This window comes from Gobius niger (genome assembly GCF_951799975.1).
Source record: "Gobius niger genome assembly, chromosome: 21".
Classification (NCBI taxonomy): Eukaryota; Metazoa; Chordata; class Actinopteri; order Gobiiformes; family Gobiidae; genus Gobius; species Gobius niger.
The window spans coordinates 3,303,946-3,327,497 of NC_136872.1; the positions used below are offsets into that span (position 1 = coordinate 3,303,946).

The following is a 23,552-nucleotide window of genomic DNA, read 5'->3' on the forward strand; positions in this document are numbered from 1 at the left end:
GGACAGGACTTTATTCAACCTTCCTAAAGAAGAGGCCACTCACCAGAAGATGGAATTTCTCTCTGGGATTCAGTGACTTTCACCAAAATAGTGTTTGTCTGTGACTGTCTCTGATGGATGTTTGATGAACCTTCACCAGAATCAAAGTGGATTCACTTTTATAACCAACGCCAGTCCCATAATGTAAAAATCTGATGGACCAGAGCGGTGAGTAAATCAAAACGTGTATTAGCTTGTGTGTTAGCGTGTGTTAGCGTGTGTGTTAGCATGTGTGTTAGCATGTGTGTTAGTGTGTGTGTTAGTGTGTGTGTTAGCTTGTGTGTTAGCGTGTGTGTTAGCGTGTGTGTTAGCATGTGTGTTAGCGTGTGTTTTAGCTTGTGTGTTAGCGTGTGTGTTAGCGTGTGTGTTAGCATGTGTGTTAGTGTGTGTTTTAGCTTGTGTGTTAGCGTGTGTGTTAGCGTGTGTTAGTGTGTGTGTTAGTGTGTGTGTTAGCTGGTGTGTTAGCGTGTGTGTTAACGTGTGTGTTAGCGTGTGTGTTAGCTTGTGTGTGTCAGCATGTGTGCTAGCGTGTGTGTTAGATTGTGTGTTAGCATGTGTGTTAACGTGTGTGTTAGCGTGTGTGTTAGCGTGTGGTAGTGGGTGTGCTAGCTTGTGTGTTAGCGTGTGTGTTAGCGTGTGTGTTAGTGTGTGTGTTAGCTTGTGTGTTAGCTTGTGTGTGTTAGCATGTGTATTAGCGTGTGTGTTAGCGTGTGTGTTAGCTTGTGTGTTAGCTTGTGTGTTAGTGTGTGTGTTAGCTTGTGTGTTAGCTTGTGTGTGTTAGCATCTGTATTAGCGTGTGTGTTAGCGTGTGTGTTAGCGTGTGTGTTAGCGTGTGTGTGGGCGTGTGTGTTAGCTTGTGTGTTAGCATGTGTGTTAGCGTGTGTGTTAGCGTGTGGTAGTGGGTGTGCTAGCTTGTGTGTTAGCTTGTGTGTTAGCGTGTGTGTGTTAGTGTGTGTGTTAGCGTATGTGTTAGCATATGTGTTAGCGTGTGTGTTAGCATGTGTGTGTTAGTGTGTGTGTGTTAGTGTGTGTGTTAGCTTGTGTGTTAGCGTGTGTGTTGGCGTGTGTGTTAGCTTGTGTATTAGCATGTGTGTTAGCATGTGTTTTAGCTTGTGTGTTAGCGTGTGTGTTAGCATGTGTGTTAGCTTGTGTGTTAGCGTGTGTGTTAGCGTGTGTATTAGCGTGTGTGTTCGTGTGTGTGTTAGCTTGTGTATTAGCATGTGTGTTAGCGTGTGTGTTAGCATGTGTGTGTTAGTGTGTGTGTTAGCTTGTGTGTTAGCGTGTGTGTTAGCGTGTGTGTTAGCGTGTGTGTTAGCGTGTGTGTTAGCTTGTGTGTTAGTGTGTGTGTTAGCTTGTGTGTTAGCTTGTGTGTTAGCTTGTGTGTTAGCTTGTGTGTTAGCATGTGTGTTAGCATGTGTGTTAGCTTGTGTGTTAGCATGTGTGTTAGCATGTGTATTAGCGTGTGTGTTAGCATGTGTGTTAGCTTGTGTGTTAGCTTGTGTGTTAGCGTGTGTGTTAGCGTGTGTGTTAGCGTGTGTGTTAGCTTGTGTGTTAGTGTGTGTGTTAGCTTGTGTGTTAGCTTGTGTGTGTTAGCGTGTGTGTTAGCTTGTGTGTTAGCGTGTGTGTTAGCGTGTGTGTGTTAGTGTGTGTGTTAGCTTGTGTGTTAGCTTGTGTGTGTTAGCGTGTGTGTTAGCTTGTGTGTTAGCGTGTGTGTTAGCGTGTGTGTTAGCTTGTGTATTAGCTTGTGTGTTAGCCATTCATGAAGCTGCGTTGCAGATGTCGACTCCTTATAACTGCATCGTGAAGTAACTTTACTTATTGCTGTGATATTTATATTTGTTTTACAGCTAAAGTTGCATGCACGAAGAGAGGGGGCGGAGTTAACTGAATCCAAGCATCTTGTATTCCGGGTTGGAAAAATACCTCCAGAAAATACTTATATTTCTCACAAACATAGTGCTCCATATTGGTACAGGTACAATATGTCATATAAATGCTTATACTTTACTTTGGAGTGACTAAAATAACAGGATACAGATCCTTTAACAGTGGGCTTGGATTGACAGGCCCTGGAGCACAGAGTAGGTTCCCGCCTTTTTGTCTGATTTTGGAACACACTCTGTAGGTGGAGCAGCAGCATCGTGAACTCTCTTCTCGTATGGAATAATCCACGTAAATGTGGAGGAGTGAGGAATGACGGGCTATGAATATTAAATCCATGGATTAAAGTCATCCTAAACCAGGACTAAACGGCTCATTTACCAAACGCAGCAAAAGTGGATACATATACATACCGAGACTAAACCAACTGAAATAAAAGTATCAAGTCTCTCGATTCCAAGCTTAAAGAAAAGGGGGAAAAAAACGATACAGCCTTATTCCACTAGTGAGCCCTATAGGGACCGTGGATTAAGGGATTAGGGCTTTGGCAGAGGTTTTTGGGGGCAGCCTTTGTGGTCAGCTCCGTAATGCTCCCGTGTACAAGTTTAAGATTGTTTCTGTCCTCTGCAGATGGCACTTGTGAAACTAAAGTTGTGTGACTGGCACTGAAACGGATCTGGTGACGAGAAACACCGCGATGTAACGTGACATTTACAAGCACAGTTATCTTCAGCGCCACAGTATAGGACTAAACTTAACCTACTTTAGTGAGGCCCAAGGGGACGTGGATGTGATTCGGCAGTGGTCTCGTAGGTTTGGAGCCTTTCCTTATCTCGCCAGTTCCAAAACCAAGACTAAACTAAAACCGCTCTAAACCCGGACGGGCGTTTGTGTGTGCAGGAGCTTTCCATCACAGCCAGAGCTTCTTAAAGTATGGATGGGAATTCTCTTTGAGCAATCCATCCGAGTCGTGTGTCTCCTTCATTAACGATTCCTCTTATCGATGGTGCTTTACGCCGCCGCCTTTTATTATTAATAAACCCGCAGGCTGGAGCCGCTGCAGATCCACGCACCACAACTAAAGTCTCCGCTGTTTAAAGGAACAGGCCGCCGTTTCCCCATACTGAGATATGTTCTTACCTGAGTTTAGACGAGTTGATGCGTACCTGTCTGGTCTTCGTGCCCGTGGAGGAGCGTGGGAGGTTCAAACTTCATCCCGTTTGGAGCTATAGGAATATACTGGGAGAGGCCAAATGCTAAGAACATCTTTGGTTGTTTTGCATGACTGAGCACACGCACAAAGACCAGACAGGTACGCATCAACTCATCTAATCTAAGGCAAGAACGCAGCTCAGGAGGTAAAAATGGTGGCCTGTTCCTTTAAAGATCCCACGTTGTAGCGAGTCCGTCTGAATCTGTCCTCTCTATAAACGCTTCTAAACCGCACTAAAGAACCAAAGCGATGAGCACAAGCTGATACATGTGCTTTTGCTACGGTGTTGAGGAGCTGACGAGAATATCCTACGGATAAAAATAGAGGAAGAGCGAGAGAGGTCGTCTAAAAACAACCTGTTTATGTTCAGCTCCTCCTCTGCGCATCATTGTCAACACTGGCTGTCGCGAGGTGAGTTAATGCAAGGAGCATTTTACAGAAACAAGCGTCTCCTGCTCCTCTGGTATAAGATCGACTGCATTTATAATCATTTCACAATAGCTTAGTTCTATATTAAACTGTATGAAGCATATACAGCCTCTGATTATTTATTTGGAATCGATCGAGGGGATCAATATAGACAAGGATCAATAAGACAAATGACCAGTGGCATTGATGTCCATCAAATCTGATCAGTTTCCATCCAAGTGTTTGTCCTCATATCGAAGAGGCTTCGTCAGCAGCTCTGGTGGTTTTTGTTTGGCAGTAGTTCGAATAAGGCTCCAGACTAAAAACCAAGGCTTAATCCGGACTAAACTGGGACTAAACCAAAACTCAACTGGGTAATAACCAGTGATGAAAGGTGAAATGAAGACATTTCCAGGACTACACCTTAAGCAGGGTTTAGACAGACAGAAGCACAAGGCGAATTTAGTGCTTTTTAATGCCATCGTAATGCCCATATACTATCATTTAATGCCACAAACTAAAGCATTTAAATAAGTCAGTGCATATTTCATTTCTTATAGATTTGCTAATATTAGGGAAGGTAATCGAACAAAACTGGCAACTTTTGAGTAAAAGAAATGTTCAGCCAAACTGAATGTTTTAGACCATTACTTTGGTATTTTCCATTAACTTATCCAGTAAAAATGGTTAAGCAATGTCATAATTTTACAAGAAATGTAGATTTAATGCCCGTTTGAATCCAATGTTATGCTTTTTAATGACATTTATGGCTCAATGCCTTAAATGCCTTTTGGCACGATTCATTTAATGACTCCCCGCCGGAACCAGACTTGATGTAAAATTACATTAGAACTAAACAATAGATACCCGAGGTCTAAACCAAGATCAACTACTCTTAAAAAGGACCACATTATGTCAAATCCAGGTCTAAATGAAAATAGGACCAAACCAAGACAGGACCAATTGAAAAACTCTCCATATGATTCCTACTGTATATAAATGCAAAAGAGAAAAGCCTGTCGGGCCTTGGTTTATGGGCTACAGAGAGCCCTATGGGTGGACACAGCCATAGTGATCAGCTCTGTTATGATGGGTTTGATCCAGAATCTAAGTCTTTATTAGTACCAAGACTTAAGTAGCACTAACCCTGCCCTAAACCAGGACAAAACGAGACCTAGACCTAGTCTGTAGCAGACTAAACCAAGGATGTATCTCCATCTGAACCAGGACTAAACCAAACCAAAACCAGCTTTAAAGCAGAATTAAACGGATCAAGGCCTCAGTCATGTTTGTGGAAGCAACCTCAACCCTCCACAGTGGTCCTCTCTGCAATGGTGATCATCAGAAAACACAATCATTTTAATAGTATACAGTATAATCCAGCACATACATGAACAGTTATGCATTTTTCCAAGATTTAAACACTTTTCCCAGCTAGTTTTGGGGGATTTGGTGAGTGTATGTGTGTGTGAGTGTGTGTGTGTGTGAGAGTGTGTGTGTGTGAGTGTGTGGTGGAGGAGGAGTGTGTGCGCGTGTCACATCCCCCCCAAAAAAGACTCAAGAAAAAAGCAAAAAAAACATGCAACAAAAATACCTTCGTCTCGCGGCTTGTTGGTCGAGGATTCATCGTGTTTTTTTGTGAGCGGACCTAGGGTTAAGAAAAAAAGGGGGGAAAAAGAGAAAAGACAAAATTCAAAAAAGATTACTGGCAAAAACGTAAAAAAAAAAAAAAAAAAAAAAAAGACCAAAAAAAGAAAAGAAGCAAGATAGAGAAAAAAAGACATTTTTTAGCAAGAATTTCCCCTTTTAAAGATACAAAAACAAAAAGCATCACAGACACAGAATTTAGCACAAGAAAAGACACAAGATTTGTTTTGTTTTTTTCATTTCTTCCCCTGTACAAGAAAATGTTGACGCTCCCTTGCTCTCTCTCGTCTGAAATGGCGGTTATGTTTGATCGTATGTGGTGCAGTGAGTTGGAGGAACAGTTTGAAGAACAGGACCCAGGTGTTTCAATTGGAAAACGATTGAAAAAATGTGGTGTGACTTTTTGTTAAAGGCAAGAAAAGGACACCTAGAACGAGTCCTGATGCTCAAAACGCACAGACAGACACGACTTTCAGCCTGGATTGGGAGGGAAACAGGTTAGACATGCAGCTTCACAATAGTAACTAACGACCAACAATGCATATACAGTAAAGTATTTTGACACTTCAGAGAAAAGGCCACTAGTACTGCTACTGCAGCTACTACTAGTACTACAACGTCAACAAACCCAGAGTATCTTAAAGAGAAAAAAAGCTATGTACACTTCCCCCCGTTCAAGAAAATGTTGACGCTCCCTCACTCGCCGTCATAAAAATGGCTGTAAAACATTATTTTGTGTATTGTAGTAAACTGGAGGAACAGGTTGAAGAACAAGACCCAAGTTTTGGATGAGAAAAGGATCGAAAAATGTGGAGTGGTATTTTTAATTTTATAAAGGCAAGAAAAGGACGCCTAAAATGAGTCCCGACAATCGAACACACGTACAGACACGACACTTCGCCTGGTTTGGGAAAGAAAGGTTAGACTGGTTAGACATGTTCATTTGAAATAGTAAGATGATTCAAAAATATCATCCCAAATATTACAGGGAAGCAGTGGCGGCTCCAGAGAAGCGTCTTTGGGGAATCTTCCTTGTTATTTTACTAAAGATGCTGTGATGATGAGGGCTTTGGCTGTTATTAATGAGGTCCATATCTTTCAGCGGGGAGCAGATGTAATTCAGTGTCTAAGTTTAATAAGAGTGTGATAAAAATCAGAACAGGCTACATTATGATAGTATAAATCAGGGGTGTCGAACTCGTTTGGGTCGTGGGCCCAAATTCAGCCCCCACGGCGGGTGGCGGACCTCATATATGGTAAAGGACTGTGGCCTCATAAAAAACAATATCTTACACTTATTGTGCTTCATCAGCCTGTGTCACATGTTTCTCAAAGTGCTACAAAAAGTCATTGTGTCCAGACCGCCTTTGCTCTGCCCAATCCCGTCAGACCTCGGAAGCTAAGCAGGAATAGTGCAATGCAAAGCGTCTTTGAGTGTTATTATTATTCATTCACTCCACATTCGATGGCAGTAAGTTACTATTGTAGCCACAGCCGACAGACAATATGCTGTTTATATCCTGATCTCTTATTATGTCAGTGCCCTCTGCTGGACACGTGTGGAATTCTTTCCTTTTTTAAAAAAATTTAAAGCAGTACTAAGTAACTTATTTACCTTAATAAATCCTTCCCGTAGTCCCTGTGGGGGTAATACAAGTGTTTATGGGATGACTGGAGGGTCTTTCATCTCCCCCTGGTGTCTCTGGACAGAAAACCATGTTTGCAACTTGACTGCCCCCGGTGCGGAAAAAGCAATACACACTAATGAAATCACGAAGAAGAAGCTAACATGCTAACGGGCAAAGCTAACTGCGGGCTAACGTCACTTTAAACAGTATTTACAGCCAAGTTTGAGTTAAAAAAAATATATTTCTATTGTATAATTGGATGCACAGTAACCCTCTCTCCCTTCGCCTTTCCTGTCTACTCTCCAAGACAATTAATAAATTAAAAAATCGTAACTTGCTACTACACCTGCAGTTGCGCTTATGGCCTTTAGGGGGAAGAGTTACTTAGTACTGCTTTAAACTGGAGTGAGCAGGTTTTTTCTTTAAAAATCCACACTCCCCACAGGAATGGGCTGGAGACTTACTTTTTTCCTGACATGCTCAGTAATTCATGCTCCTTAAAGGGCCTTGACACATCTTATTTCAAGTAAATTGATACCTATATAATTGTATTATTATGTATTTGTAAAACTCCAGTAGGCCCCCCTCAGTCCCTATGCTGTGGGGCCCCAGTCCCCCTGCTGCCTGTGTCAGCACCGCCCCTGCTCTCATACCGTCTGTGAGCTGATCCTCTCACTGAGGACGGGACTGGAGGCTCCAGAGAACACTGAGGACTCACGACTTTCTGTTTTTGTTGCTTTTGTCACGGGCTGATACAGAGGACATAGAGAGACCCACAGACCCGCATATTGACTGTGCTCTTTCTTTACGTTTCCCTCGACAAACGTGGCCTGATTTCAACTGGATGTTAAACTATGAACATGAGGACGATTGTTGCCAAATAAAAAGTGAGGGAAGGGTTCGTTTTGAAAACTGTGATGTAGCATAACGTGTGTTTTATTTGTCGTTATTGCGTTACTAATTAATATCTATTTGGCCCCAACACTTATGGTTTGGTTTTGAATGTCGAAGAAAGGAGCATTATCCATCCATCCATCCATCCATCCATCCATCCATCCATCCATCCACCCATCCACCCATCCATCCATGAAACAATCCATCCATCCATCCATCCATCCATCCATCCATCCATCCATCCATCCACCCACCCATCCATCCATCCATCCATCCATCCATCCATCCATCCATCCATCCATCCACCCACCCACCCACCCACCCATCCATCCATCCATCCATCCATCCATCCATCCATCCATCCATCCATCCATCCACTTACTTGAATTGGCTGTATTGCTAACATCCACGCTCTGAAAGTGGAAGCCATTGATACGGCGTGTTGTTTTTCTGCGGGCGGGCGAATAATTACATGGTCTCAGTGACGAGAACACGTGAAGCTAATGGAGTGGTGGAGGTGTGTTTGATAGCTCGGCTGTGCCCGCAGGCTGTTTGTGCCTCCATCACAGAGGAAACAAGTGCACCCCCGTGTCACGGTTCCAGAGAGTCAGCTCATACACACACTGGCAATCAAAGGAGATATTTAAACAACGCCGCTTTGAGGTGAAGCCACGGCTCATTATGAAGACGCCATCGTGGTTACGGCACGAGGTGGAAGTCCACGGAGACGCTTCAGTATGAGCGTGTCTGAAAACAACACCATTTATACTAAAATATGAATAACCGGTAACACTTTATTGTAATTACACACTTGGTAAAGCAGTAAACACTTAGTTAATCATTTACAAACATTTGTTCATCATCTACATAATATAATGGTCAACGGTATTGCTAAAACCATAAGAATGTTAGAATTGCTACAATAATAACGGCTACTGTATAACTACTACAGCGGCTACTATGGTACTTCTACTACCACAGCGGTAACACTTTATAATAATGCTACATGAGTTCATGCTTGATTTTCAAGAACTCATGTATAATTAATCCATGATTTCATGATACAGTCATGCATTACTAAATCATGACTTCTCAGGAACATGTTGGTTCATGTATGACGTCATCCCTGAAGTAAACGTGTAACTACTGTAATGAATGGACATGACAATCTTAATGATTCATCAGGATCATAAGGATCACATGAGAATCACATGAATTCACTAAAACGGCAAAGAAAGTACAATACAATAATCAACCAGTCATGATCATGAGGATCACGTATGAACATCATGATCATATATTTAATACATCAGGATTTCTTTATGATTGTGCCCCCTCGACTGTTTTTTGTGTGTTATTTTTTTTATATATAAAAGCACCAATAACATACAGTACAAGTATTACCAAAAGAAATAAGTCATTTATACTTCATGAATTATTTATTTATGAATAAATAATTAGTTCTTCATTACTTCATTTTGGTTGTGTCCCCTCAACTAAAGTGGTCCATTACCCTAAACTTAAACCTATAAAGTTATATTTGTGTAGTATATTTCCTCCATATGATCATGATTCATGTATGATCCTCATGATCATGACTGGCTGATTATTTTATTGTCATTTCTTTGCCGTTTTTAGTGAAGATTCATTACAGTATTTACACGTTTACTTCAGGGATGACGTCATACATGAACCAACATGTGATCATGTTTGTTCCTGAGAAGTCATGATTTAGTAATACATGAAGTCATGGATTACTTCCTGAAAATCCTGCATGAACTCATGTACCTTTATTATAAAGTGTTACCACGACAGCTCCTGATCTTTGAATGATGTGGTTTAGCCAAGTCGCACATGCTAACGGGTGTGAGGTGGGGAAGGACAGAGGTCAGTCATGCTGTAGGTGTTAGCGCTGTATGCTCCTACATGCTAACTCAGGCTGTAGCCTTGATAATACATGCACATTTTTATAGCCACACTAGGGGGCGCCGTGACTTGACATTGTTATTGAACATCAAGTTTAACATCTGGTTCTCCTGCTGTGATATGTTTTCATTCACTCAAACATGAGGAGAGGATTTGTCCAATTTGTCTGATGTTTTTGTTTTTAAAGTCTGGAGGTGAATCTCACAGCTAGCAGAAAGCTACAGATCATAGCTTTGAATTGAACGATAACTGAGCTTTCGAGCTAAAGTCAAGTGAGAGGAGCTCAGACTGTTTGTCCAGACGGTCAGTCGGGGCTGGTCATCTCAGGTGGGTCACACGGAGTTTGAATGATGGAGAAAAATGTTTGTTGTGTATCTACGTTTTTATGATCATATTAAGTTTATCATTAGCCTTTGGTTAGCTAGCACAAACGTAGCATTTCACAACATTGGGTGATTGCCTTCATGTTTCAGCTCTTTGTAGAGTGTTTTGCAGAAAAGGAACTTCTAATGAGGCATTCATTGGTGAGAATTAAAAAAAAAACAATTCATACTTTATATCTCAAGAAAAAAACAATAGGGACACATGGAGCACACTGATCTTTCTGTCCTTGTCAGTTCATAACTATTTAATGCAATGAGATAGAACAAAGGAAGTAAGGACGACTTCTAGCTGAGGGTAGTACTATAAAAGTACTAGCACTACTTATTTGCCCCATCCTTCTGCTCAAGAACCTGAACACCTTGATAGTGTTGTGGTTTTGGTTTAGCTTTCGCTGGAGGATGAACCTGTTGTGGATGTTTTGGTTTTGATCAATGGAAACCTGAGCTCCTGGAGGAAAAAGGTCTTGGCGAGAATGTGATCACATATACATAAAAAAAAAAAAAAACGTTTGAAAATGACCTTCAAACAAGCATTTTCAGAGACACACATCCACTTGTACAGAACAAACGGATGCCAACAGTTAAAAGTGTGCCTTGATCTTGGCCGGTGCGGCGCTGACATCACTGACTGTCCACTACCAAACCGTCTGCCAAACCGCATTCACAGAATTACCCCCAAACTGCCAATTTCCCTTTGATTTAGAAAAAAAAATAATAATAATAAGGCTCAAGGAACTGCCTGTGTACTCAAACTTTGGCATGTGCTAAAAAAAAAAAATCAAAGTGGAAATATTTCATAAGCCCGGAGATGGGGGAGCCAGCCCAGCAGGCCCCACGCCGAGGCAAGACGGAGCGTGATTGACGTCTGTTATTTTGCGGCGGTGAGTGGGCGATGAGAAAGGGGGGGGGTTGGAAGCGTTGGAAAAAGTTTAGGGGCAACCATAAACACACACTCGAAACGGCACCGAGAAAACATGAATTCAGTGCTTGGTATTTGAATGGGACTGGAATAAAAAGAAGAAAAAAAAAAAATGATGGAAGATGCGGAGCGTGGGTCGCTTTTAGCTACGTTGACAAAAGTTTGTGGACGTCCTCAAGCTCAGAACCTCCAGTCAGTGAGCTTTCAGAAGGGGGGGAACAGGGTCTGGCATTTTGAAAGTGTGAAAGTATATTTTTTTTCTATGTGAGAGATCTCCAACCTGTAGCTTTGAGGCTAGACCAGCAGAAAACCTGCCTTTTCCATGGAGGTTTTCAAACACTTTCAAACAAAAAAGTGCTACAAATGCATACAATAATATACAGGGCGTGACATGGGAACGTCCTTTGTTTGAAAATGACATTAATAAAACAGAACAACTTTCAAAACTCTTTATTTGTGTTTTTTATTTTGCCTGTCACACATTCTTGGACATATCTTTTGAAGGATTGTCGATACACAGACGATTTCAAAAGTTTCAGTCGACTCTTCCAGCATGTTGACCAGTGTTTTTGCCGATGTGGGTTTAGCTGTTTTTCTGTAGGTCTTCAGGGGCTGTGGATGATTGTGTGGAACTAAAGCTATACCCACACGAAGACAAAACACTTTCAGAAACTTTCTTTGTAAGCACGAATCCAGCTTAGTGAGTGTGTGCGTCCACATGGGTCGACTCAGGTCTGTGAAAACGGTACAGTTCATCCTCCAGGCCTCTGTGAGGCGCTGTGACGCTAACACAGATAATAGAACAAGATGTAGAGGCGCATGTGCAGAAAAACTTTGTGGAATGTAAACAGTGAAAATGAAAGTGATTCAAGGATTTAGGATCTACAGAAGAGACGAGGAGGAGAGTTTATTCTTCAGACGTAAAAACCTGTCAGTGACTTTTACTGTCAGTCCAAAAACACCGACTGACTCGTGTTTTTCTGCTTGTCACCTGTGGCTTGTGGACTGCAGTGGAGCAAAGAGGAGCGGAGTCAAACCATCATAGATCCATTCTAAGGTCAGTAGATTATGGATCACAGACACCACTCTGGAGCTGTGATGTCGTTGTTTTAGTAAAAGTTGTGGAGACGTCGTAACAACGGAGCCACGTAAACGGCGTTTTGAGATCTTTCCACTAGTTTGTAAAAGGTTTGTTTACAGACCCCCAAAACGCCGGCTCATTTGGCCGATACACTGGATTGATAAAATATCTTTGCATTTGGTCCTCAGCTTGACTTCATATGGACAGGGCCTGAGGATTGGAGGTAATATACCCCACATGAAATAATCACAACGGGATAAATCAGGCGACTGCACAGGCCAGTTTACGGGACGTAAACTGTCTCTCAGTCAAACAGTGTCCAGTTCCATTTCTTCGAGAGCAGTCAAAATCAGAACTCCTGGATCATTGTCATATAACGGTCTGGATTCATGGTCAGTGCACGACCGTTTTTCGTGAAAAGAGTAAGAACCAGTGATCCCTGAAGGCGTCCACTGCACACACAGTGAAATCGATTTGTGATCAGGAACATGGCCTGAGTGACGATGAAGAGGACAGAGCAAATACACCTCTACCGTGAAAGCCCGCTGCCCTCTTGACCACAGCATGTTCGCGGCTGAAACTGGTATGGACACAGATGACCCTTGCAGCCCCTTCCATTGGGTCCTCTGCCACCCTGACCTGTGACCTTCCTCAACATCAGCACACGCTTTTCAAAACAGGAAGCTCCCACGCCCCGCCCTTGTTGCGTGCTTACTGCCAAAAACAAAATGTAAACTTGAACAACTGCCACATCATGTAAAACGTTCACCTCACAGAGGAGATTGTTTAAGGACGTTTTGCTTCTATCTTCAAAAGCTTCAAGTCAAAATGTCCGCTTATTCAAACCGCATCAGCAATGTCAGTAATTCACTTATTTCTACAGACTTTTCCCCGGAAATAACAGGTCGATAATGACACTGAAAGGCCTTTTGTTAATTTGTGTTGCGAGCGTTTTTTTTTTTTAATCCATTAACAAACTACAAGCTTCCATATATCGAATAGTGCGCCATCGTCTTGCCGTCCCTCCTCGTTCTGTGATTGGTTCCCAAATCCATGCGAAAATTTCGGCCATGGTCCCCAGGCTGTTGTGCAGTTTGAAATGATTGGAGCAGCAGCATGGGTTCCCAGGCTAGTGATCCTCACTACTATATCCACAAGATAAACCCTTTATCTTTTACATTTTTGTTTAGCTGTAGTGCTTTGCAAAAATAGTAATCAAGTCTTCACACTTTGTTTTACCACAGGTATTCCACTTATTTTTATTTTCAAATAAAACATCATTGCGTATTTACTCCACACTCTGTGGTGTTAAGCTTCATTTACCACGTGGCTATAATGTGTTGTTTATATCCTGATCTCTTCTGTCAGTGGCCCTGCTGGACACATGTGGAATTCTTTTTATTTATTTATGTAAGTTCCCCCTAATGGCTGGAATAAGTATCCTGGTTATTTAGTTAAAATCATAACTCCGCACAGGAATGGGCTTTTTTTTTAACATACCCTACAATTCAGGGGCTGGGTTAAATCATCTTACGAGCAGGATTTGGCACGCGGGCCGCAGTTTGAGGACCCTGGTTCTAAATGGATAAAGAAACAGCATTATTGGTCGGAGTCATGCTTTGGTGCACAAAATCAACTGTTGAAAAAAGAGGTTTTGAATCGACGTTACCCTCATTACACTGGTTAAAAGCTTTCCAAACTCCAACATGTCGACCAGAATCACCTGAGGACCTTGGATGTTTGCAGAATTGGCCTTTTTTTTCTTATCTGAATCTGTAAAGGCAAAGCGGCATTGAAACTCCGAGGACATCAGTCATTTTTGCTTTTTACCTGAGGACCCTATGTGATGGGTAGTTCTAATCCTGTGCGAACAAATTGGGGAATGGCTTTCACCGGTTTGAAACGTGGAGAGAAACGTGGGCCTCTTGCTTGTGCGACACTCCGACAAGAAGAGTGCGAAGACATTTCTTCAACGAATGAGGAAATATAAATCTGACATTCTCCACCTTTAACGATCATGAGCTCAACAAGATAAGTGCTCTTTCATTATTTCTTTCTAAGCGAATACCAGGGGGGGGAAAAAAAGGGGGAAAATGCTGTGTTTGAAAAAGGGTTACGTAAGCAAGTATAGTTTCGACATCTGTTTCCTCCCGGGCTAAACGCAGACTTAAAACAGCGACACAGACTGCACGGGAGAAAGAGCCGGAGCTTTAACATCCCGGTGAAAAGGCACTCAGGAAGCGGCTCAGCGGTTAGAGCGTTCGCCCGCCGATCCCGGGCTCGGCGGCGGAAAGCTAATGTGCTACCGGACAAACCGGGCCTCTTCCCCCCTGACTGACAGCCAAAGCCCATTCTTATGCAAGTCCCTTCCCCTTTCAGACACATTCCAACGCATTTATATAGCCCTCATTAGTCACCCTGTCACAATTAGTTTTCTGCTCCCCTCGTATCATCAAGGCTCTATATTCACTCGCCCAATTAGATTACGTGATTCGCAAGACGTTAACGGAGCCACGGGGAAACAAACAGGAGGCTTTGAACCCATTCGAAAACAGCTAATCGTCCCCGCTACTGAAAGGAGGGGTACGAATCTGGGGGTTGCATGAGGGGATGGGTTTTTGTGAAAGCCCATATTCTCCTAAACGTGCTTTTTGCTATTTTACAACGCACCCCCCCTAATGAAATTCCTCTTTATTAGTAAAGTCCAGACAGCTTCACTTGGCTCATTTGGGTTATTTCACTGCTCCATTCGCCCCCCGCTACAAATCGTGTCTGTAAATAGGTTAGCCTTTTTGTCTCTGTTCAAAAGCAGGACAATCTGGAACTTGAACTGAAACGGCCAATCAGATCTCGAAAAGCTTTATGTCGTCCAATCACAGACCACGTTGTCGCGACAGGAACTCTTTTAATACCTTTTGATGAGGCATTTTTTTCATTTGACCTTTATTTATCCAGGAAAGTCCCAGTGCGATAAACAATCTCTTTTTTCAGGGGAGATCCTATAACATCCTATCCTATTATCCTATACATATTTTTTTTTATCTACGACCGTGTATTTGAGCTTTTACTCAAAACTGCGCGGTTAAGAGGTTTTATATGGGGGGGACCTGAGATAAACTAATATAGAGTTGCTCCACTTGAAAGTTTCTTGGATCTGTTGTTTTCCTTTTCGGTGTAGTAGTAAAGTGAGAGTAAAACAAAGGCATGGTGCAGTAGCTCTTCAAATTTGTCAGTTACAATATATGCCAAGCTGCAGATACTGCTTTTTCCATTGCATCACTGACAGATTTGATTTTACCGCGAATTTAACATCAAGATTTAAATGGGGCAGAATAGAGCAAAAGAAAAAAAAAAGAAAAAAAAGGAAAAGACATGACGTGAAATCTGTTTCTGGCCTCAACTAAATTTAGCAAAAATACACAGTAACTTAACTTAACTTTTTTTGAGGGAGCCAACAAGTGCTACAGGAATGTTAGTCAATGCCAGAGTGAACACTTTACTGAATGAACTGAATGTCCGAAAATGAAATGATCGTGTCCCACACGAATATAAGAGGGACTGTGATTTGTTATGTTATCACTCTGACTTGTCTGTCTTTATAATAAGCCTTTTTAATTGTTTGTCCAGTCCTTTAATTTAACTAGTTGTATTAATCTTTACTGGACCACGAGTCTGAAATAAAGTTGAAATGATATTGTATTGTTATTAGATTAGATCCAGGTATTTTCCATGATCTTCAGTTATAGTTGATCTTTTTTTTTCTTTTCTGCCAGACACAAATGGTTTTAAGTAATGATGAATGAAATACCAATGCTACCGTGTCTAAAAAAAAGGAAAAAAAAGAAGAAGCAAAATAAGGCACAATATAGTGGTTTTTAGAGGTGAATCAAAAAGTTGCGGAGACAACGGACATCCTTGCCTGCAGCCCTGAGATGAGTCAATTTTTTATTTTTTTTTTGTGCCAATTTTGATAGATGTTAAACCGTGGCTTAGGTGGTGGAGGGGTCATTTAAATGCATAAATCGGCAGCTTCAATTCTTCTTTTGTCCAAAGGTTCCGACATCCGAAATATCAATGCGAACGGTAAAATGTAATTAGCTTTTGCGCTCATTTCAGTGTTAAATCATTACAATTTTGGATTCATGCTTATTGTAGATGTACATACAAATCATAGTGTTAGATTACAAAATACATTATAAAACATTATGATCAATTGTAAAACCCAAAATAAATGCGCTGGAATTTGTTGGTGTTGTCAAGAGAGTCAATTTCCCTTCCAAGTCTGAAAGTTACAGGGTTTGAATGTGAAATTCCACATTCTCCTGTTCACATTCACATGGAGATTTTTCCCTGAGTGTCTCATTATGGATTTTCCCGGCTGGAAAAACAACACAGTGATGTTTCTGTTTTTTGCCGTTGAGGGAAACATCTGTCTTTGCCGTAAAGCAAAGTTTGCTTTTGTTTGGCAGTGGATATACGCACAAACTAAGATGGATTCACAAAACTTTCGCAAAATCATTTCTCTCAATTATAGTTTATGAAAAACAACAGCTGCTTTGTTCTCAGCCGCCGTCCCACGCGTTACTAAGGTTTGGAAGAAATCCCACTCACAATTCCAAGCACTTATTTTTATATCATGTATTCTTTCCTTCCACATTTTCATGGAAATTCAAAGCCGCACTGCATAACACTTCACCCAATAAATAGAATAAAATACAAGCATTGATTGAATTACAAATATTTTCATTTGTGAGAAATCCCCCCGAAAATCATAGGTGCTCTCCTTAGACCTGAATGTAACTTTACATGGAGACAAGCCTGACGTTTCCAACTCGTCTCCATGGAGATGTCGACTAAAGGCAGCCAAAGATGAGATTTAAAATAAAGGTGAGGTCCTCATCCAAATCCATCCTTTGTTTACCCACTGCAAAAAGAGCATTTACTGTGTCGAGAATCCACAATATTACACAGTGTGCAACAGTATATTTAGGCTTAGCCCATTTTAGCCTTGATATTTTTCTAGTTCAACTTAAAATATTGTATAGAAGAACTTGCAGATATCATAAACATGTAGTCATACAATACGCCAGTAGATGATTTCCCCATGTGACGTACATCACAAGTGTAGGATGGCATTTTGAGCGTGGAGGACGGACAGATTGAATATGCAGGATTACAAAAACATGTATTTCACAAGGATATTCTATTTCACAGGGAGTTCTCCAGCCTTTATTTTGTCGGTCGCCAAGGGCATTCTGCTTTTCTACACGCCCTTGATAAGTCACATTTTTTTCACATTTTCTTGAACAATCTGCAAACATTTAGGTAAGTCAAGAATAAGGACAACATTGGATTCATTTTCTTAGATGGTGTTTAAATATCATCTTGGCCATTGTCTTTGCTATTTATTACTATTGCCTGTACTGTGACTTTGTGAAAGTTAATCAAATCTAATCTAAAACTGCATGAATAAAAGGATTTTGCCCGGCCTTATTCCAGACTGTTGTATTGCTTCTTTATAAAAAAAACGCCGTCTTCATCTCTACCTCATTATCCCAACTTTCTCCAATCCTGACCATCATTTCCCTCTCCATACACTCTCCCGGCGCTCCATTCTCTGAGCGGGATATCGATCGGCGCCGGCAGGACGAGCAGGAGCGATGATGAGAGCTCCAGAAATGGGGAAACCGAATGAATGGAAGAGCGGGATTTGAGAATGATGAGCGCAGATTGGAGGACTGGGTTTAACGCATGGCAGTCAAGGAAACAAAGGAGCTGGAAATGAAATTCAACTAGAAAGACGGCAATCTCTCCTCGTTTCTACCGCCTTTCACCTGCCCATCCCTGTTGGCCAATCACAACCAGCTACTGCTATATAGTTACTTTCCATGCTGCTGCACTGGGACTGAGTGAAAGAAACGATGCTGCCTGTGCCTTGCAGCAGGGCAGGTGAAGTACATTTTGTGATGCTCTTTCACAAAAGCCTGTTAGGCACCTACAAAATGTAGCATGTCCAAAAGAATGTTTAATGTTTAACGTGTGTGTTTTGCAGTTCAAATGTTTGCCTTCAGTTGTAAAGGATTGTAAAAGTTCTTAATCCGCAGCGATCAGAGGAGCTCCACCAATCCGACACTTGTATCGGATATCGATACTGTTTGTATTGTAGTTTATGGAGAACTGCTCTGAATTACGGATACAACAAATGCGAGTTTAATGATCACTTTATGTTTTGAAGTTTTAAAGCATTGGTAAGGCAATTTTTTGGGCCCATTTGCTCTTTTACCATACAACTATTTCCAGGGAGCAAAAAAAAAAAACTAATCTTCACAAGAACATATTTAATTATCGCATCGATTCAGGCTATATCCACATCAAGACAAAATGCTTATATTTTCAGAAACTTAGTTTGTAAGCAGGAAGCCAGCTTAGTAAATGTGTGCGTCCACATGGGTCGACTTAGGTCTGTGAAAACGGAGTGATTCATCTTCCAGGCCTGTGTGAGGCGCTGTGACGCTAACACAGATAATAGAACAAGATGTAGAGGTGCATGTGCAGTGAACTTATGGATTTATGATTTAGGATCTACAGAAGAGACGAGGAGGAGAGTTTTTTCTTCAGAAGTAACGGGACTAAAGCAGAAAAACCTGTCAGTGACTTTAACTGTCTGTCCAAAAACACAGACTGACTCGTGTTTTTCTACTTGTCACCTGTGGCTTGTGGAAACCATCATAGATCCATGAGAAAAACTCATGATGAGGTCAGTAGATTATGGATCACAGACAACACTCTGGTGCTGTGATGTCATCGTTTTAGTAAAAGTTGCGGAGACGTCGTAACAACGGAGCCACGTTTTGAGATCTTTCCACTCTGGGACATAATTTGGAAAATCATTTACAGACCCCCAAAACAGTGGGCTCGTCTGGACGATACACTGGACTGTGTTTGGTCCTCAGCTTGACTTCGTATGGACAGCGCCTGAGTGTTTCTTCATAGATTTATTTTGGAAATGAAGCTTCTGTGTAATTTCAACCTGGAAGACATACCAGCTGCATTCATCCATCACCTCATCACCAGCAGCTCTCCAATCATCCAATCACAGACCCAGCTCAAGCCGCACCTTCACGACAGCCAATCACCGCAGCTGCTCATCCCTGCTCCAGCCGCTCATCACTCAGGATCCCCTTTTTAAGCTCCCTGGTCAATCGCTTAGGCGTTTCCCAGCCGTGCTACAACCCTCCTCCACCCCTTTCTCCGCCTGGCCTCTCCTTGGCTCTACTCGTTGTCGACTGGCCAAGTCTACTCTTCTACCAGCGCCAGGGTCCAAAATCCATCTGGAAAACTCTTGAACTAATATGTCGCACAATAAACCCATACATTAAACCCATACATTTAAACTTGGCTCCATTCATTATTTAGATTTTGCCTTAATGTTTCCTCCCAGCCGTTGTCATGTAGCCAAGGATATAAGAGTTGTTTCAGTTTGGGAATAGAAACCCTTTGTCACCGTCTCATGGCATCAGTAGACTCCCAAAGTATCGGTATCAGAAACAAAAAAAGCTGGATCCTTATGCCCTTCTTTTCCTCCCTTTTTATTTGTATTTGTTGAAGAGTGAAGTCCATTTTGCCCCTTCGAGTATATTGTGTTTGTGTTAGGTGGTTGGGAAACAAAAGCCGAGAGAAATAGAGACACTTATATGCCGTGGGACTGTGTTCGGAAATTTAGAAATGAGTTTGGAATGCAGATAACATTTCAAACTCAAAATGACTCCCACCGTACCTGTTTATCACATACATTCGTCTTCATTCAGACTCCACAAGAAATGCCGACGTCAAGCCCTCTGCAGTAAGCTCTTTAAAATAGATGATAGTCATTTCATTTTTCTACAGTGTGGAAGGGAATCGGTTGGAGAACGTCGGCGCATTAACTTTTCATAAGGCGAGCCGGTGGAGAGCAAAGAATTCCGATAGTCGGTGAATGTCACTCGGGCGTCCCCGGTGTAAACAGAGCAGCAGTGGCTTTAATGAAAAACAGCAGCGCTTCCATACAGTCCGCACACACAAATCTATGGGACCACGGGGCCTCTGGTGAGAAATGTGAAGCCACACTTCGTAACGTTTCAGAGGGAGGGACCCAGTGTTTCGCAGACAGTTTCTAAAACACACTCTCCATTTACCGTTTCCATTACCGGGTGGTGCAGAAGCTACTGGAGAGCTTGTTTCTATAAATCCAGGCCCGTCCACGTCAGGCGTGGGTTTTCTCCCCCCCGCGCTTGACGTCGCAGTGGCGGGCTGTTTGTCAGCTCCTGTAAAAGCTAACGGGCGAGCGCACACTGACATTTCTGCACGTGCTTATTGGGCTAACCTTTGAGCCTCTCACCTCGCGCCGCCTGACATGTGGAGGAGGCGCTCGCAGGTACGGCAGGAAAACTCGCCGGGAGCTGTAATCAAAGCACGGGCGCGTTGGTGGGCTTTTTCCTTCCCATTTGTGCCCCGTTTTTGAAAATTTGTGATCTGGGCTTTTTTGCAGAATCTTTTAGTTGGGATCACGAAGAAGCCTGACCATGTTTTAGATAACAGTATTGGTATATTTAAAAAGGGGGTATTATGCTTTTTTCAGTCACATAGCACCAGTTTATATCACACTACAATGATGAGCAAACCTTCTGTTGGTCTGTAAATGCAGTAAATTAGAATAACTGCCTTGTATAAAATTGCTCTCTCAAAATGTCTTGAAATAGGCCTCTGTCTCTTTAAGAACCTCTGAGCCTTTCCGACACGCCCCCTCCACACCCTGTCTGTGGCATCAGTGGGGAGGGGGTTCTGCTGAGGAGCAGTGGTTGGTTACTCGGCTGGTGACGAAAGCTCGGAGGCGTCTCCAGGAGGTGGGGGCGTTCCTAGGAGGACTCAGGCAAACCTATCCCTAAAATGGCCGCCATCAGAGTTTTTACAGATTACTCAAAAATACGTGAATGTGCCAAGGCAACACTTCAGGCATGTTTTTAATGAGGGAATGACATAATAACATGATGTAAAGCTTGAAAAAGTCGATTTTGCATAATACCCCCCCTTTAAAAGCGTGAAATCTCAGGGTGAAAAAGTCGCAGAAATAGCGCACACCGTGAGGGCGTGTCATTGTGTGTGTGTGGCTTCATGATTATTAACACTTCCCCGTGTGTCCCACGCAGGCCGGCTGCTGTTGCTAACGCTCTGAATAGCCCGATGCTAACGCTGGAATACTACTACATGGAATACGACTACAGACGTTTGTTTTTCTGCGTGAGGCCAGTGAACTTTTCCAGGCTAACTTTTCCAGTGCGACTGATGATGTCCTGGCTGTAAGCATGCACAGCGCCCCCTGCTGACCATTGCGTTTCCCAAGCCAGCTCCACCCTCAGAGCGTGTTTCAAACTGGATTAGATCACGTAAAGGTTACTTCTGACGGGGGAGTGACAGTTTATTTCCGCTGGTGGCCGCTGTGCCGTCGTGTCTGTTTGCTTTTTGATGAGGCCATTGTTGTGCTGTAAGCTAACGTGGTAAGCTAGCGTGGTGTGTCCAGTGGGTTGGATTTGTTTGTGTTTTGTTTTTGGTCGTAAGCTGTGTGTGTAATATAACGTAGTCATTGTCCATGGCACTAATGACCGTGTGTGTGTTCTTCTTTCCCTCTGGTCAAATGTGTGTGTGTTGGGATAAAGTTGCTAGTTGTCGTTGTGCTGCTAGTTGCTGTAGAGGTACGCTCTATGGAAACTTTACGGGGGGAGCGGATGTGGCTTATCTAAATGAGATGTAAATGAGCCCGATTGTCACACCGAGCCGAGGTGAGAACAGCCCAGATGTTTAGAGGCTGTTTTCGCAGCTAAGAGAAAATCTGAGAGGCTATAGCTTAAACTCTCACATCATTGGAAAACTTGGAGACTACATTTTCGTAATCTTGATGTCTGTGATGTCACAAATATCCAGCGAAAATGGCGGAAGTAAACAACAACAACAACAGCAGTCGCTCGTATTGAGAGTGAGGACTCTCATCTCTAAAGCCACATCACGGACCATTCCAGGTAAGTACCAGCGGGGTCATTCCAGGTAACTGGCAGCCGTGTCAAAAGAGGAAGTAAACGGTGTAAAGTCCCCACATTAGGATGTCAGTGATACCAGACATAGAAATGCGCCTTTTGCAGTGGGTTATTAAAATGAAGACCTGTTAAAGAGCGCAGAAATGGGTGCTCTGGATTCTGTAAACCCAAAGCATTAGTCGTCCAGCTACAGGCATCAAGGGTGTCCAGACTTGTTTCATCCAGGGCCACATACTGAAGTGTACACGGCATGGACGGCCACAGGCGGGAGTCTGAGCGGTCAAACATTCAGCTGAGTGCATTAAGCTGAGGTTTCATTATCCTTATCCTTATTTGACCAAGTGCTGGCTGAGTTCTGAAGTGTTATTCTGAAATGATCTAACTCCAGTCTGTACGTTGCACCCCAATGACAAGATTGACATGTTTGATAAAGAAAGATGTGTTATTCCAGAACTAATTCACTTCCAAATGCCAAGAGAGCAAACTTAAACCTACCAAAACGTTGTAATGAATTAATAGCACAACTTTTTATATTCTCAGCCGCCGCAGTCCTCCTATTTAGTCCATACATACCAAAAGTGTTGGAAACAGTCCCCAGAGCCACTGGCTTTACATCAGTTTAGATGAGATTGCTTTCATTAGGCTTTAAGTGGCTCCGTATTGAAAGTGGGAGCTCAGGAAGCAGTGGGGGCGGGCCTTAGGGAAGAGCATGGAGTCTGATTAGGTTCTGAAAGAACTACATATTAGAGAGAGACGTTTAGCAAGTGTTGGAAAACATAGAGCACAAAAACATGTCAAACTTTGGTTACTTTATTTTTGTTTAACAGTCACGTGCGTAACATAACAGTATTGTTTTACATTAAGAGGTGTTTGTTAAGTATCAAGAAGGTATTAATAAGCATTAGTAATCTGTTTAAAGTTATGGATGGGTCATGAATAAGCATGTTATTCATGGTAGTTGATAAAAGTATAATAAGCAGCTTATTCATATCTTTACAGACATATTATTAATGGACATTAACTACTAATGCTTATTAAAGGGGGAGTATTTTGCAAAATCGACTTTTTCAAGCTTTACATCATGTTATTATGTCATTCCCTCATTAAAAACATGCCTGAAGTGTTGCCTTGGCACATTCACGTATTTTTGAGTAATCTGTACAAACTCTGATGGCGGCCATTTTAGGGATAGGTTTGCCTGAGTCCTCCTAGGAACGCCCCCACCTCCTGGAGACGCCTCCGACCTTTCATTACCAGCCGAGTAACCAACCAGCAGAACCCCCTCCCCACTGATGCCACAGACAGCGTGTGGAGGGGGCGTGTCGGAAAGGCTCAGAGGTTCTTAAAGAGACAGAGGCCTATTTCAAGACATTCACTACAGCCATTTTGAGAGAGCCATTTTATACAAGGCAGTTATTCTAATTTACTGCATTTACAGACCAACAGAAGGTTTGGTCATCATTGTA

At 42.3% G+C, this 23,552-nt stretch overlaps 1 protein-coding gene and 1 long non-coding RNA gene across 3 annotated transcripts in view; one reads left to right on the forward strand and one right to left on the reverse strand.

Annotated features, from left to right (window-relative positions):
• Nucleotides 1-23,552, reverse strand: part of nlgn2a (neuroligin 2a) — a 168,155-nt gene that overhangs the window by 123,830 nt on the left and 20,773 nt on the right. Inside the window, exon 2 of one of the 2 annotated variants that reach the window (XM_079579587.1) lies at nucleotides 5,136-5,189. The exons of the other annotated variant lie outside the window; for it this stretch is intronic. Coding sequence (XP_079435713.1) covers nucleotides 5,136-5,189 — 54 coding nt within the window. The remainder of the gene's footprint in view (nucleotides 1-5,135; nucleotides 5,190-23,552) is intronic. 2 annotated transcript variants of the gene reach the window in all.
• Nucleotides 1-23,552, forward strand: part of LOC306980328 — a 252,639-nt gene that overhangs the window by 86,638 nt on the left and 142,449 nt on the right. The gene's annotated exons all lie outside the window — the stretch shown is intronic.